Here is a 15,335-nt window from a genome sequence, read left to right as displayed (position 1 = left end):
GGACAAGATACTGCGATCTCCCTTGGAACCCTCTCTGTGTTAAGTAGTTAAAAAGCACATTACTGACAAAAATAACAAAAAACCCTGAACAACCACCTCAAATTTGCGTTGTCCCCCCTCTTGCTGTTAGATCTCCTTACTTTCAGAATGAAGGAATAATTTCTTCCTGCAAGAAATGCCCTCACAGTGTAGGCTCTCGTGAAATATGATATGGCCACGCTTTTTTTGACAAACTTCACCCAGTCTCTTGCTCTATGCCAGCTCTTCCAGATCTCAGAGACATGATTTTGAAGCTCTGTCAGAATGCTTGTTAACGGTCTCTCTCACTGTATCCTGCTATGACAACCGCTGAAGGGATCCCAAATCCCGAAGGCTAGCTATTCTATCCGACATCAGTTGCTCTTCCAAAACCGGCAATTGGCCGCTGTGGCTGCGTCCAGAGATGGTCCCTCTCTTCTGCCGTGGATCCGCTGGCAGCACTGGCTTCGCCGGCGCCTCCAGATCCCCAAACCTTTCTCAGCATCACCACGCCCTGCACCCCGAGCTGCCCCCAGCAGTGTGACCAGCTCCCCTGTTCCCACACGCTCAGCACACACCAAGACTCACCCCCTGCCCTCCTCCCAGCCGCCACAGTCGCAGCGGCCGCGCTCCCCGCGCCCCGGGGCGGAGCGGAGCGGAGCGGGACGGCGCGGCCGCTCCCCGTTGCCGGCGAGGCGGAGCCAGCGCGGCGCGGGGCCGGGGAGTCGTGCCCGCCCGGCAGCGGCGATGCGGAGCTGAGAGCCGGTCGGCAGCGCCGTGCAGGGCGAGACCGCCGATGGACGCAGCTCTTCGCCAGGTGGGCAGCGGCGGGGACCGGCTGCGGCAGGGGACTGCCTTTTCTCCTGCGCGCCCCTGCTCAGGGGCTGCGGCAGGCGCGGGAGCCGGGCCGAGGCCGGCTGGCAGGGTCAGGTCCCGGGCGGGACGAACACCGGGCCGCCGTGCCCAGGGTCGGGGCGCTGCCCCGGGCTGGCCCAGCGCTGCCCCGGGCTGGCTGTCTCCGGGGCCGAGGGCCGCCGCTGCCCCTCGCCCGGGCGGTCCCGGTCGCACTTTTCCTTGAGCGCTGAGGTGAGGGGGGTTTTGTCGCCGAGCGCCCGCCGGGGCCAGCGCGTCACGGAGCAGCCCCTGTGGGGAGCAAAACGGGTTACGGGAGCCAGAGCCCTGGTGATGTGCGGCTCCAGCAATTCAGGCTGAGGGCTGCTTGCGAGCGGGGGGGATTTGTCGCATGATAGTCATGGCTGCCCAGAGACTGCTCGCATGCTGCTTAAATCCCCCGGAGCGACTGAAGAGTCTGGAGCCTGCTCCTGCCTGTGTGTGCGTGTCACGGCTCGGCTCGCCGTTTGTGGCACCGGGCCACAGCCGAGCCGGTGCGGAGCCGGGAAGCGTGCAACGGGAGCGTCCGCCTTGGTCCTCTGCCTCCTCGGTACCTCTGCCCAGTCACCTTCACGCTGGCGGGCAGGACCGGCTCCGGAGCCAGGCTCCTACCTGTTCGGCGTGGGCTCTGGTCCTGTGCCTGCCCCACTGCTCTGGCCTTGGGTGTGTACAGCAGCCGTGTGGAGCACCGTGCTGCCCGGGGGAGGGCGTGGGGAAGTGATATCCAGCCTTAATGCATGTGCTGGTGCTGTGCACAACACAGACACCCCGAAATTATTTCTGCCTTTTTCCTTGCCTGAGTATATGCAGGTTTCCAGCCTAGCCTGATGCTGCCTTTGGTTGTGAGGGGCAGGGGATACAAGGCTGGGGCAGCCCTTGCTGGCTCCCTGGGTGACAGTGTGTGCCCATGCACTGGCAGTGGGTATGGCAGGCACTGTGGGGTAATGGGGCCATCCTGAGGTCTGCAGCTGAGCTCTGAAAGCCTCCTGTTTGGGGCCAGGGGCATCAGACATCCACCCCCTCCAAACCCTGGTTGGTTTCCACACCATTAAATCCAGTGTCTGGCTCTTGCTGTGTCCTGGGTGCGGCGGGGGAACTGGAAGCCCTCCCAAGAGCAGCCCCTGGTTAGGGTGCTGGAGCAGCTGATGGATGCCCAGGCCTGCTTCCTCCTTGGTGAAGTACTTTCTTTGTCAGAACAGATGTTCTCCCAGATCTGGCCCCAGAGAGAAAGGAGTGGCTGCCCCGGGGGCTGTGCTGCTGGGGCTGCCCCATGGCATGCACATCGCATTGCCCAGGATCCTTTCAGCCATTAACTGATTAACTCGCTGCTCCTGGAAGCCCAGGCTGCCTGTATCTAATCAGATGGAGGCCACGGTTTCCCAAAGGGCCATTTCACCAGAGCCTTTATGCCCACCCTTCTGTCATGAGGAACCTCCAGGCCCCTTGCAACAGGAATAGCTGCCAAGGAGCCTGAAGTGCCTGATGGTAATGAGAGGCTGGAGAGGGGATGCCCAGAGGTGCATGTCTCAGCAAGTAGCACCCAGCAGAGAACTGCCGGCTTTGTCCAGTTCCACTTGTTCAGGCATGTTTCTACCATGGATTTCCAAGGAAAGGCTGAGGGGCAGTCCTGAAGCCAGAGACTCTCTAGGAGTCTTACATCTCTCCTAAATCACAGGCTTAAACCCTGGTGAAGCAAGGTGGCCAAGGCTGGAGAGTCAGGGCGAGCATGTGTGGGAAAGCATCAAGCTTTCCTTTGCAGGAAAGGCAGTGGGGGTGGGAGAGAGGGAACGTGGCTTCCCTGGAGTGGGAATGTTTGGCATTTGCTGCACCCCAGCCGCTCTTCCTCCTTCTCTGTGGGGGGTTCTTGGTGGGAGGGCAACGCCTGTGCAGAAGGGAGTTGCTCCACATCTCTGCTGCAGCAGAAGCCAAGCTTGTCCCAGGGGATATATGTCATCTCTGACAACGGATAGCTTAAACCCCAGCATGTTGTTGGTCTTGCATTTGCAGGCTCCCATGCTGTGCTTGCAGCATTTAGATACCATGCTCAGCAATGTGGTCACTGTCTGAAGTTAGTTGGGGATGCCATGAGTCTTCCCAGTTTCCCTTGTTCTGCCCTCAGCATGCTGTGAACCAAAGGAGTTTCTATTCTTTGAAGTTTATCTATGGTAAGTGGCTTAGTGATAGATTCAAACCTACTTATTGTCCTATCTCTTCCAAGGGGGAAATAGTTTTGGCCAGCTATGCCAGACTGATGTTGCTGGAGGGCTTCGCATGTGGCATGCCCTCCTCTGACTGCTGACCCCGGGGACAGAGAGTTGTTTGGGTGCATGCTGCCATCATTCTCCCCCTGTGGTGTCCCAAGGGGGAGAAGGCCTTCATTCTGAGCAAGTGGTACAGCACAAAGGGGTGTGCCTCTGCCATCTGAGGTCTGGTGTGCAGCGTGGCTCAGAGATGTGGTGGATGACACCTTTGATCCAGCTGGGTGTGAGCAGAGGAGCTGAGATGATGTGTGCTTCCTCATCTCCTTTCCTGGCTGCTGCAGGGGGTCCTGTGCCCAGACAGGGAGGAGGGGCCCTGGAGACCAGGGCTGTGGCATGGTGACGGATGATGGTTTCCCTGTGTGTCTGGAGTGCGGGCAGGATGTAGGGTGACACAGAGGATGTGACTCGCTCTCCAATTTTCCCCAAGGAGCAGGAATGTTGTGGCCAGGGTTAAAGGAGACACTTCTCCCATCCCATCCCTCTCTGCTCTCCAGTTGGAGTGACCAGTCAGCATGGCCTTATGGTCAGCTTGCACTGAGCAGAAGCATCCAGTGGAGTCAAAGGTGCTCCTTCTGTTCTGTGCCACTGGCATAGAAGTGCTGGTATTTTAAACATTAAACAATTTTCTGTATTACTCTTTTGGTGAATTGCAGGGCTTTTCATCTGTGTTGTAAAATAAATCCTCTTAAGTTCTTAAGCTTTCTGACATGGTAAGAAAAAGGCTGGGGGGTTCTTGTGTTCATGTCCTGCATCGCTGTGGTGGTCTGAGCTGTCTTCTCTACAGCTGACCTGGTCTTCACTTACTGCCCCACATCCTCCCCTGGCTACAGCCCTTCTTGTCTTTGTTGCCTGGGACATCTGCAGTGCAGGTGAGGAAAGGAGCTATCTTCTCCAGGGACACGTGCAGACCAGGGTGAAGCCTCAAAGTCAAGTCCATGGAGGAGGAAGAGGGCTTCCTGAGTTGCCACCATGTGTGCATCTGAGTTGCTTTCTTGGTCCCAAACTGAGGTTGGGAGCAGCAGCTCTGGCAGGTCTCTAGCACTCTGGCAGCTTTGCCTTGGCTGCTGTGCACATGTGCTGACTACTGGATGCAAGTGGGAAGCTGTCTGACTACTCCACGAAGCCATCAGCTGGTCAGCAGAGCTGTTTGCTGGCCACGTAATACTCAACTGTACATGCTGTCCTCCAAGCGTCTGATGGTTCCTCAGTCCTGGTGTGAACTCCAGTGTGTAAACATTTGCAGACAGAATACATGGGTAAGGAGAAGAATTGAAGTGACTTGTCTGTGAGTGCATCCTTGCAGTACAGAGCCTGCCTTATTCATGGGTGCAGCAGGTATAGGACTGCTCTGATTTTTGGTTGTACATGAGATTCTCACCAGCTTTGAGCTGTTGAAGCTTCCTGGATGCATCTTTCAGAGATCAATGTCCCTAGGGAGCCCAGCTTGTACTGTTGGGCAGGGCTTGTACGTGGCATGCTAGATTAGGTTTCTCAACAGCTTGGTTTGCCCTCCCCATGCTCCTTGCAAATGGGAGAAGGTGGAGTTCCTGAGAGAGAGGAGCATGGCCAGATGTGCTGGAAGATTCTTCCAGAGATTCTTGTCTGAGATAAGGGAAATGGTTCAGCTGAGTGAGTTGATGCTGACCATGAGTGATGTGCTGTCTTTCCAGATAACAGTGAGCTGAGTGCCCATGTGTTAACAACTGTTACTGTTGTCTTAGGAAGGAAATAGTAGGTAGAGCATCATCTTTTTTCAGAAATGAGGCTGCTCCGTGAAGTATTCCCACCAACCCTCTCTCCTCATCTGAGGAGCATGTGCTTTGCTGACTTTCCCCGATGCCCTCCTCTTAGAGTTTACAGAGAATATTGTGACCTCTTAGTAAAGAGTATCTGGAGGGACTGGGAAGAGACAGAGAAATATGAACTATTACATCCATGCTGCATATGTGATGCTGAGTCAATACCAAACAGAGCAACCCCTCTGTATTTAATTAGTCTGTGTAGTTCAGCTAAAGAGAAGTACTACTGTCCTTGAAGATATCCATGGGGTTAGTGTAGCATGGATGTTCTTACATGCAGAATCTTCCATCCCAGCCACATCCCCCCAGAACTGTTTAAGTGGTGGAAAGGCAGAGGTGGGGCAAAAGGGCCTGGCTGCCTGTTCCAGAGCCGCAGTTGTGGGGAAGAAAGCTCTTGTGCCAAAGGTGACATGAAGAAGTGTCTGGTGGAAGGGAGGGAGTCCTGCTAGCTCTCTCCTTAGGGCATTCATCTGGAGCCAGACTGCATGAGCTGTGACCTTGTCAGGTACTATCAGTGGTGTGAGGGTGAGCTGGCTCAGGCACTGGATGGGGGCCCCCACTTGAAGAGCAGCCAGGTCTCCATGGGCCAGTCTAGCTGCTCCCACTGCCTCCAAAACCACCCTTGTACAGCTCTGGTTTCACTTCTTGCCTCACTTTTTTTTTTTTCATTTTTTTACATAATAATCAGAAATGTTTTGCAATTTCTTATTTCCCATTTTGCTTCAAGGAGAAGGTAACAAGCTGTTTAAATGTGATCATTAAGACTGAAACTTCTGTGAGTCTGTTTCCTGGTTATCCTCCAGTTACCCTAAGCTCTGCTGCTCTGTCTCCTCATTTCCATCTGAGATTGCACACAGCTCAGCAGTGCTGTGGAGCTGAGTCCCAGTAAAAACACCTCCGGAGGACCTGTGTGCCATGTACTGCTTGGCACAGTGTCGGTTGGGGAACTCTTATAAATGCAATAATTATCACAGCAACTGAACCAGTGGCAGAGCCTCTTATATATACAGTGACCAGCATATGTTGATAAGAAGGTGGAAATTAGGGTTAGGACCAAGGCTGTGTATTAGTGCTGACTCCTGCTACCTGTGTCTTGAGCAAATGATTAAGATTTGGCTGAATCATACTTTATGGAAAGGCTTCTTATTTCTGGAGGATCCCCCGCTTTTTGCAGTTTCTTCAAGTGGTTACACAACCTTGTTTTAAAATAAATCCTGCTTCAGTTCTAAAGTGTCTGGCAGCTCCATCCATTTTTGGATCCTACTTTTCCACTGCTTCATGAGAGTTGTTTCGTCCCAGATAACTTCTCTATCTGCAAGAAATTCTTCTCCAGCACCGGTTTGCCTCTTTGCTGCTGGCAAAGGTGAGACAGCAGGTAGCAAAGCAGCAGCCTCAGTACTGCTGGCGTTCCTGTGCTTTTACCAAGGTGTAGTTCAATACACAGGGATCAAGGTGAGGTTTGCAGCCCATGTTTGGGCCGCATTCTGTTGTGATCCCCCTGCTATCAGTGCCTAGGCTAGATAGGGCAGCCCTAGCTCTGGCAAATCTACATAATGACATTAGCATTTTCACAAGTACTTTTGCATTACAAGGGGTCTTTCTGAATAGCAAAAATGTCCGACTCTTTTAGATTTTCTCTGGAAGGCTTCTTTTCTCACACCTCAAAGTATAAGTAAACAGTTAACTTCCTTACTCCTGTTTATACATCCCAGACGTGCATCAGCTCTTGTTGCAACCAAATATCCTGAGAGTTTCTGTGCAACAATTCAAAATCCTCTTTGGGTCTGTGAGTTTCCAGAAGACATTCCTCTGTTTGAAGTGCTCCTTGCATTCCTTCTCTCCTGAAGTTGACCTTTCAGTTTGGCTGTATTTTAATTCTGTTTTGTTCAAACAAGCAGGCTGTGGAATCTGTACTGCTCTAATAGTCTCATCTTTGTGGGTACTTGCTGATTCCCAGATGTTGGCATCTGCTAGTACTGATTTTGATTTTAGGTCCTTGATGAGAATACAAAATGGAACTAATCCTGTCTCTGCAGAATTTTGTTAGAAAATCTCTCAATTAGTCATGATTTTGAGATCCCTTTGCTACTGTTTGCTCCTCATGGGCTGACTTTTATCAGAATACTGTGTTCTACATGAGCAGTGCCACGAGAGTCTATCTCTCATGCTTGTAAAGAAGGAAGAAGTCTTTTTGACTTCTTGCACGCTGACTGGCACTGGGCAACAATTACATGTAGAGTATCCTTAAGCTAAAAAAAACTGAGGGTAAAACTTACGTATTTTCCCTGGGGTTCTCAGAATAAACAACCCGTGGTTACTGGGATGATCCTGCTATCACCCCCATTTAGGCTCTGACCCTTCCAATCTCTTGGAATTTCCTCAGTGTTACCAGGCTGGTGGGAAACTTTACTGGACAGATCTCTGGGAACTCTTGGACCTGTTGATTTTTAAAACATTTTACATCCTTTCCAGAAAGTAATATATGGAAAGCACTTTCAGCATCTCAATGTGATGCAAGAGGGGTACTTTCCAGGAATGTTTATTAAAAACTTATGCATGTCTCCATTGTTAATCACAATGCTGCCACCCCCATCTAGTAGCTGGATGTTGCTACTAACACAGGTCTTTGTCCCCAGTGATTTTAGAAGAGAAAACAATGAAACATATATGGTTCTGTCTTTGCTGTCTTTTACTTACATGAGCTGTTTCCCCCAGTTTTCCACACTTTCACTCTTATTTTGGGTTGGCTGGCAGTGCATTGCAGCTCATAGGCACTCCACTTGCTTTCTGTGTGGTGTCTGAATGAAGGACACTGAGAACAATCAAATGTCTCATGTGAAGAGTTTGAAAAACTTTATTAGTGAAATGACAAATAGGGGGGGACATGGCAAAAGAGCAGAAAATAATGGATGAGACAGAGAAGGTGGATTGAATTCCTCTGTTCTTCCACCTCTGACTGCAAGACAAAGGGATTTTCTGCTTCACAGTGTTGAGACTGATTAAAAAGTGTTCCCACATAATGTGTGAGTAGATGGTGGAAGTCCACATGGCAGGAAATTACTGAAGTTAAAGATACAGAAAGGTATTGGACATAATCCCAAATCATGCATAATAAACATTGCAGAAGAAATACTGCTTCAGGGCTCTCATCTGAGATTTTTACGGAATGAATTGCACTATGGCTGCTTGAAGGCATGGTGCTGGTGCTGGAGCTGGCATCTCTGTCACAGACAACTGTATCCTCGTGGCTTCCTGAGGCCCTGAGCTCTCCTGTGTGGAGCACGAATGCCACTCAGCTGTCCACCAGCCCAGCTTCAGCATGAAGCCATTGGGCAAATTTGAGAGAGGAGGTAGCTGCAAGGAAGCTGTCTCACTGTATTTGGTGGCAGGAGAGAGAGTAGACCCAAAGCAGTGTCCAAGTTGAGGACAGGGGAGGGATACCGCTTCTCTTGCTCAGTTTGGAGCTGCTAACTTGTCAGTGAAGGTTCTGCTAGGGCCAGCTGGGATTTTGCACATGCCATATTGCCTCCTTCCTTTCAGGGCTATGGAGAGGATGTGGGAAAGCCAGTGCTGCTGTGATGTGTCAGAGATGTTCAGAGACAGGGAATACACACCTGTAGATACCCACGTAAGTAATGTGCCCTGGGCAATAACTAGTTTTAATTCAAGTTTTAGGTGGGGAGGGGCTTGTAGGGAAGGCATGGAGTTGGTGCTAGCTTTTAGGAACTGAACTAAACTTAGTATGCATTTTTAAGGCTAGTGAGAAGTTCCCAGGTGGTTGCAAACTCTGTAGGATTGTTGCTTCACCTGAGGAGGGCAGTGACTCCTCTGCCCATGGCAGAATTGCAGGGGGGCAGCTCATCTTAAACTGAGCCTGGAGGGAGCTTGCAGTAAAGTCTGGAAGTATGCACCCCTGCCTCCTCTCTGTGCACCTTGTGCTCACGGCAAAGGACAGCCTTGAAGCATGTAGAAGCAGTTGGGAGTTCACTCCCATCACTCTCGGAGCAAGAAGCTGATGTGGCTGCTGGTAGCTCTTCCTTTGGGAAGATCAAGAACTACCTTCAAGGACCAAGCATTTCCTGGAGGATATCTAAAGTTGGGAGATATGCAGGAAGAGTGGAGAGAAGAGAAACTGTGCAGCAGCCAAACTGGGGGAGGAGAGAGGAACAGAACAGATGGGAGGGGGAGGCAAAAGAGGGATGGGAAGCAGTGCATATATATCAGTGACCAGAAGTAACGAACTGCTCTTCAATGATTTGAAATGCACAAACCTTTTCCTGATACTGCTATTCTGCAGAGCTGCTAGCAGACTGAGGGCATTGCTCCTTAATTAGTAAGGAATGGGGCTGCTAATTGGCAGAATTAGTCTGAGTCATGGACTCAGCCTGGGTTGCTGCTCTGGAGCTGCAAGACCCATGGCTGCAGCTTTGTGCTCAGCTCTGTGAGCTGCACTGGCTTGCAGGGGCTGCCTAGACTCTGTGGGCTACTGTGTGGGAACCATGGGATCTTCCCAGGTGCAGCCCAGACCCTTTTTGCTCTGCAGTGTGTCATCCTTGTGTCTCACAAGAACTCTGCTTTTGTACCTGTTATCCCTGCTCCTGCTCTTGCAGGTATTGTACCTCTTCCCGCTTCTCTATGTTGGCTGCTGCCAGCTCAGCTGTTGTTGCTTCTCTCTCTCTCTTACCTGTGGCCTCCAGGACTGCCTCTCCTTTCCAGCAGGGTTTACTCATCAGATGCAACCCAGGGACTGGCTGTATGACTTCATTGCAGCCTGACATCAGAAAAACAGCAAGGTTGCATTCCTTCCCATATGGGTCTAGGGTGTCAGGGACTCCCCCCCCCCGCTCCCCAGTCTTGTATCCATTAGCCATATCTCTTTCTATCTCTACCATCACTTATTCATGATCATCTAGATCAATCTGTTGAAAAGTGCATTTATTGAAACCTGATCCTGGCTTTGTCTGGATTACAAGGGCCTTTCTAGCCCAATCTCTGCTTTGTGGTTGCAACCACAAAGCCCATTGAGGCTGGGAAGAGAGCTGGTTTAGCACAGTGCTGCTTCCAAGCCTAGGACCGTATGGATCCATTACCAGGAAAAACATAAGGCTTGGATGCCTAGTTGAAAAACTTGAAGTACTCACAGGTATTTTTGTTTTGGACTTACAGGGCACATGTACATTTTTGAGGCATCCCTGCCTCTTGCACAATGTCTGCAGCAGTGATCAGGGATCAAACCAAACTAGGCACTGCAGGAGCTTCTCATAGTATTGTGTTTGCAGGTAGATCTGGAGGCTGAAAGCCATGTTCATTCACAAAGAAAACCCTACAAAAGCATCCTGTAATGGAAATAGCGGACAACTGTGTACATGTTTTGTACACTGGAAGGTGTCTTCCAACAAAAAGTGTGTTTGCTCTCTGAATAACTCCTGAAAAATTGATGTACCCATCCCAGTTGTAGCCCCTGCTGAGCGTGTTACTTGGGGGAGGTATGCAGGTTTATTCACAAGGAGGAATGGGGTGTGCGAGTGCTGTTAGAGAGAGGCAGCGCCACTAAATCTCCTCAAATGCTGTACAGCTGGGGCAGCTCATCCTTGCTTGTGCCTGGGAAGAAGGAGTTTTCAGGAGAGAGAGATATCCTGGGGGAACATGAAAATTCAAGGGTAGTCCAGACTGCACAAATAAGAGGAGAATAAGATTTGAAGACTTGTTTCTAAAGGGTGGTAGCTGCAGAACAGTGGCTTGCTCATGTCAGTCTCTGAATGCGTCTCCTGCTGGGCTGGGAGGCTCTGGGGAGGCAAAGGCACCTGCAGGTTCTGTGTCTTGCTCTCTGGAGCTTACTTTACCTTCAGCAGCTGGATAGCTGATGAGGGTGCACCCACTAGTGGATACACACTCTGCTTTAATGTGTGGGTGCTTTGCTTGTCTGCATCTATGCCCCTTCCCTGGGGCACAGTGCACATGATCTCTCTTATCCTTTCCCAGCTGACACAGCGTATAATGCATCTGCTGAGATGCAGATGCAGACATGTGAAAGCAAGAGATAACTTCTGGTATCAGTCATGCTAAAAAAAGGCACAGAAGGCCAAAGAAATCTGGGGCTTCAATTGATTTCTTGATGTCATGGATACCAGGAAATGTTATTTATTTCAAAGTCTAGGGTCCCAAAGTGCCAGGTCTTATGTGAACAAATGAAAATGACATCTTAGCATTTACTGTCTGCAGTGGAAGACATCATGGTGTGAGAGTGAGCCAGTTCTGATGAAACACTGCTCTTGATATGAAGCAACTTTATTTTCTAAATTATAACCCCATGCTAGGGGATCAGTTTTCAAGATTGTGCTTTGCTATGCACTTTGTGGCAAGGACAGTTCATGGACAGATTGTTACAGAGGCCATAGGAATGAGGATGCTTGTCTCAGAGAGTTCATGTAACATCCGAATGGCCTACCCTTGATACAGGAACTTCAGTACATGACTACTTGATTCTTTCTTTATCTGCTGTTGTTGCACCCCCTTAAAATCAAAACAACCCCACTGATAAACTTCTAGTTAAAAGAATAATTGGGAGGGGATGGGCTATTCCCGTTATATAAGGGGGCTCCAGTTAGCTGTATCTTCAGTATTCAGCCAGCTTTATTTGATGGAAAGTGGTTACACAAAATCATCACTGCTGTTTCTTAGCTGTCTTTTAAGGTGTTCTGTCCAAATCAGTGATTGCTTGCTGCTTCACTGTGTTAAACTGTTTTGTCTCTGGATCTGGGTGAGACCCTCTATATCCCAGTTTGAAAACTGAAGGATTTTTACTCTTGTGTTAGGAGAGCAGGGGTTCTTTTGTCATCTGCAGTGCCTGTGGCAGCTGGTACCCCCTCCCAAAGCCAGCGGATCTCTGCTTTGCTGCCCTGCTTCTCCCATGGAAGTTCTGCCTTGCTGCCTGGCAGTCCTCAAGAAGCTTTCTGCTCAATTTAATCCTTTCAACTGATCAATGAAATGTACTGGGGGGAGAGGGGAGTGACGTGGGGGCAGTCTCTTTGGTGTCACCATCTGTTTCTGTATTTAGTCAAGGCTCCTTGGGGAATTTCATGTTTAGAAAAAGGGGCTGATGGAAGGAGATGCACTAAAACAAACTCAGCCTTTCAGCAAATGAGGGCTATGCTGTGCAGAAGTTACAATAATTATTTGCTCTGTGGTTCCTATTCTGGCTGTCTCAGCATGATGTTCCTTTTGGAAACAACATAAATGGGTGCAGTTATTCTACTGGGCAGAGGCAATTGCTGTTGTAAAAACAATTACAACATCAAAGTAAACTGAAGTAAGTAGTTCTGGGCAGCTGAAATGCCACAGAGCCTGGGAGTTTCATCGTGTTGTCTTCTACTCCTTAGCAGCACACAGAAGGATCTGCCATAAATCTGTCGGAAATGGTGTAATATGGTACAAAAGAACTCCTTTTGAGAGTACTACTACTTTTGCACATGGACTTCTGCTGGCAAAGGGTCTGGGTGACTCTGGACTTTTTGATAATTTCTAGGTGTTGAAGATACCAGAGGGATATCATTGTCCATCTCCCCTCTTTTCCTCTCTAAATGGTACCTAAGAAGTAACAATGTTCATGCCTGTGGAGTGTCTCTTGTGTGTAAGATTATCAGCTGCCTCTATCTCCAAACTTATTTCCAAATTCAGAGTGTGGGAAGTGTCTGTAACCCAGACCTCCCTGGTCTGCAGGGACAGACGATGCAGGGTTCTGTGAGCATGGCACACTCGTAATGCATGTGTGTCTGCCATGGCATTGGGGTGCAGTGTGTCTAGGAGGGTGCATACCTGGCTCCTGATTAAACTGCACTTGGTGGCAGGCTGTCATCTCTGTGCTCCTGCATTACTGGTATGTGACGGCATTGAGATGCACTGATAGGAATGAGGGTATTAGAAAAGGTTTCCTTTCATCCCACTTTTTGGAACTCTAGACACAGCTTTGCTGTTTTGTTTGACATTTTGCTCTATACTGTGATGGTAGTAGGAGCCTTTGGTGAAAATAGCATAAAGATCATCTACTAATGCATGTTGCTGTCCATATGTTTAGGCAGGATAGTCAGAATGTGATTTAAGAAATGGATGATTTCTCAACAGCAATGTCTTGTCCAGATGCTTCAGGACACTTTGTCTCAAGCATCAAGAGTTTCAGAAAATGTAAGAGGATGTCGTGAAGACCTCTTCATGAATCTGAAGAACCATGAAGTTCCTCAAAATCTGTATTCAGTGCATTGCTTACCAGGTCTCTGGGATCTTGAATCTGTAACATAAGAAAAACTATTGCTCGCTGGCCATGAGGGTGCTCTTTGCACACTGTCCTTGGGTTTAGTGATCAGATGCACTACTGTTTTTCATTCACTTGGTGAGGTGAGGTTAATCTGCCTGCTGTGGAAACTCTAGAACAGAACACAGTAGCAAAGCTGGAATTATGTAGGCCTTTTTTAGTGTCACTAAAACCAGTTCCTTTACTAGGAGGACTGGAGGTTGGCCAATACACATCTTGTATCATAGGGAAAACCCAGGGTACTAAAGTCACTTTACGAAGTGATTAAAGTAGTTTAAAAAGCCTAAACGAATATAAAATAAATCGTTAAAAATAGAATTAGTGTTCCACATGTTGTATAATATAATACAGAAATACTGTGGCATCTCTTCAAACATAATAAGCCTATAAGCAAAGAGCTAATGGTGCTGACAGGTTAAAAAGGATAGGAAGGGCTTTTATAATCAATAACTTAGGGGTAGGAAACAAATTAGGAAGAAAGTAGGTCTATGAATCGATGAAAAGCAGGATGGCCTTAACATTACTCAACGGTTCAGCACTTTGGCTTTTTCTCAATATTTATCCAAGTAGAGTTTATGCGATTTCTATGGGAAGACATGGAACAGATTAGTCTGCAATAACTGAAATTCAGTGTGACGTTATGCTAATTCTGCGTAACTTCAGGTCTTGCTTTCCCTGATTTGCCTTTGTGCTTCTGCTCTTTCCATTGTACCAGGTCCCACCATCAGGCAGAGCAGAAGAGGCTAATCCAGCAAACTTATTTCCCCTGCACTTTTTTGGTAGGCAGACTGTCAGATCAGATCTGCTTACCCTGCACATCCCTGCATGTGTATTGCCAGAAATCTGCCTTTGTGCCCAGGGTTGTCTTGAAAGGCACTGAGCAATTTAAGATGTTTTAATGTGTGTGAAACTATGTATACATCAAGACCATTGTATATACATCAGTGAGTATATATATATATATGAGAGAAACTGTCAAGTCATGTCATTTACCAAAGGAAATTCTTGCAAGAGAGGCAAACAAAGCTTTGTGAACTCTACTTAGCTGTTGCTGATGCTTTCTGGAAGCATCTTGACTTACAGTGATGTGTGGGTGTAGAAAATTGTAAACATGCTTTATTTACATTTCCTATTATTATTATAGAATGACTTTTAATGACCAGCTATCCTAAGCTTGAAAATATTTAGACAGTCGAACCCACTATTCTTTGTGCTTGTATCTTTCCATGACTCTTTCCATAAAATTGATGTTTCCTTATGCTGATTTCCACATGAAGCTGATTAAAACTGCTTTTTCTTCCTCTCATGTTATGTTAAAAAAAATCAAACCCAGTTTCTATGAAAATGTAAGTAGGACTTGCTTAAAAATTTTAAGCAACTGTAGCTTTGAAGTAATCTCTGAATACCACAGCTTCCCCCAGCTTTCCTTGGGTGTTTGCATCCTGTGTACCGATCTTGCAGGCTCCAGTTCTTTCTAATGGGAGGTCTTCTGTTTTTTGCAGGGTGCCAGGGTATGGCTGCGGGAGCAGGACCAGCTGCAGCCATGCACTGTTGGCTCATGTGCCGATGGAAATGTGCTCTTCACCTCAGATTATGGCACGGTAAGTGAAGGTTGCATGAGGCTGTAGCCTATGTGAAGTTTCAAGATGTTCTTGTTCTTGCATGACCTTCATGTTAAAATGAAATATATCAATTGAAATACTGCAATCCTGAAAAGTGACCCAGTTCTGTTACAAACCATGCCAAAGGCCTAACAAAGGTTAAAAAGAGAAGATTGTTCTCTTTCTTCTGTTCATTTGTCTACTTGCATCTCTCTGCTTGATTTTTATTATGCCATCTCTGAAGGAGTTGCATTAGCAGCCTAGCAAAACCATTACATTGGCAAAATACTCCTAGGAAGGAGGCAGCTCCACCAGGTGAGTTCTGCTGGGATGTGCTTCTTGCAAGCCATGCTGCTGTAAGGGCTGTTGTGCTCACCACCATCTGCTTCAGCAGCTTTTGCCATCAGCCCTTTGGGCCTGGGCACATGGAAGTGAGCTCCCTGTGTCAGTCAGCAGT

The 15,335-nt window shown here is 48.4% G+C and overlaps 1 protein-coding gene across 1 annotated transcript in view; it reads left to right on the top strand.

Moving 5' to 3' along the window:
• The first annotated feature begins 703 nt into the window (after window positions 1-703).
• LOC133272328 (unconventional myosin-X-like) overlaps window positions 704-15,335 on the top strand; it is a 96,155-nt gene continuing 81,523 nt past the window's right edge. The window contains exons 1-2 of the mRNA XM_061459436.1: window positions 704-835; window positions 14,780-14,878. Of these exons, the coding sequence (XP_061315420.1) occupies window positions 815-835; window positions 14,780-14,878 (120 nt within the window). The 5' untranslated portion in view covers window positions 704-814. The remainder of the gene's footprint in view (window positions 836-14,779; window positions 14,879-15,335) is intronic.

This window comes from Pezoporus flaviventris, unplaced genomic scaffold (assembly GCF_033815535.1).
Source record: "Pezoporus flaviventris isolate CSIRO_AGI_PZ_B2104156 unplaced genomic scaffold, CSIRO_AGI_Pfla_v1 ptg000029l, whole genome shotgun sequence".
Taxonomy (NCBI): Eukaryota; Metazoa; Chordata; class Aves; order Psittaciformes; family Psittacidae; genus Pezoporus; species Pezoporus flaviventris.
The sequence above is the reverse complement of the archived record's forward strand: the minus strand, read 5'-3'. Positions and strand labels throughout refer to the sequence as shown.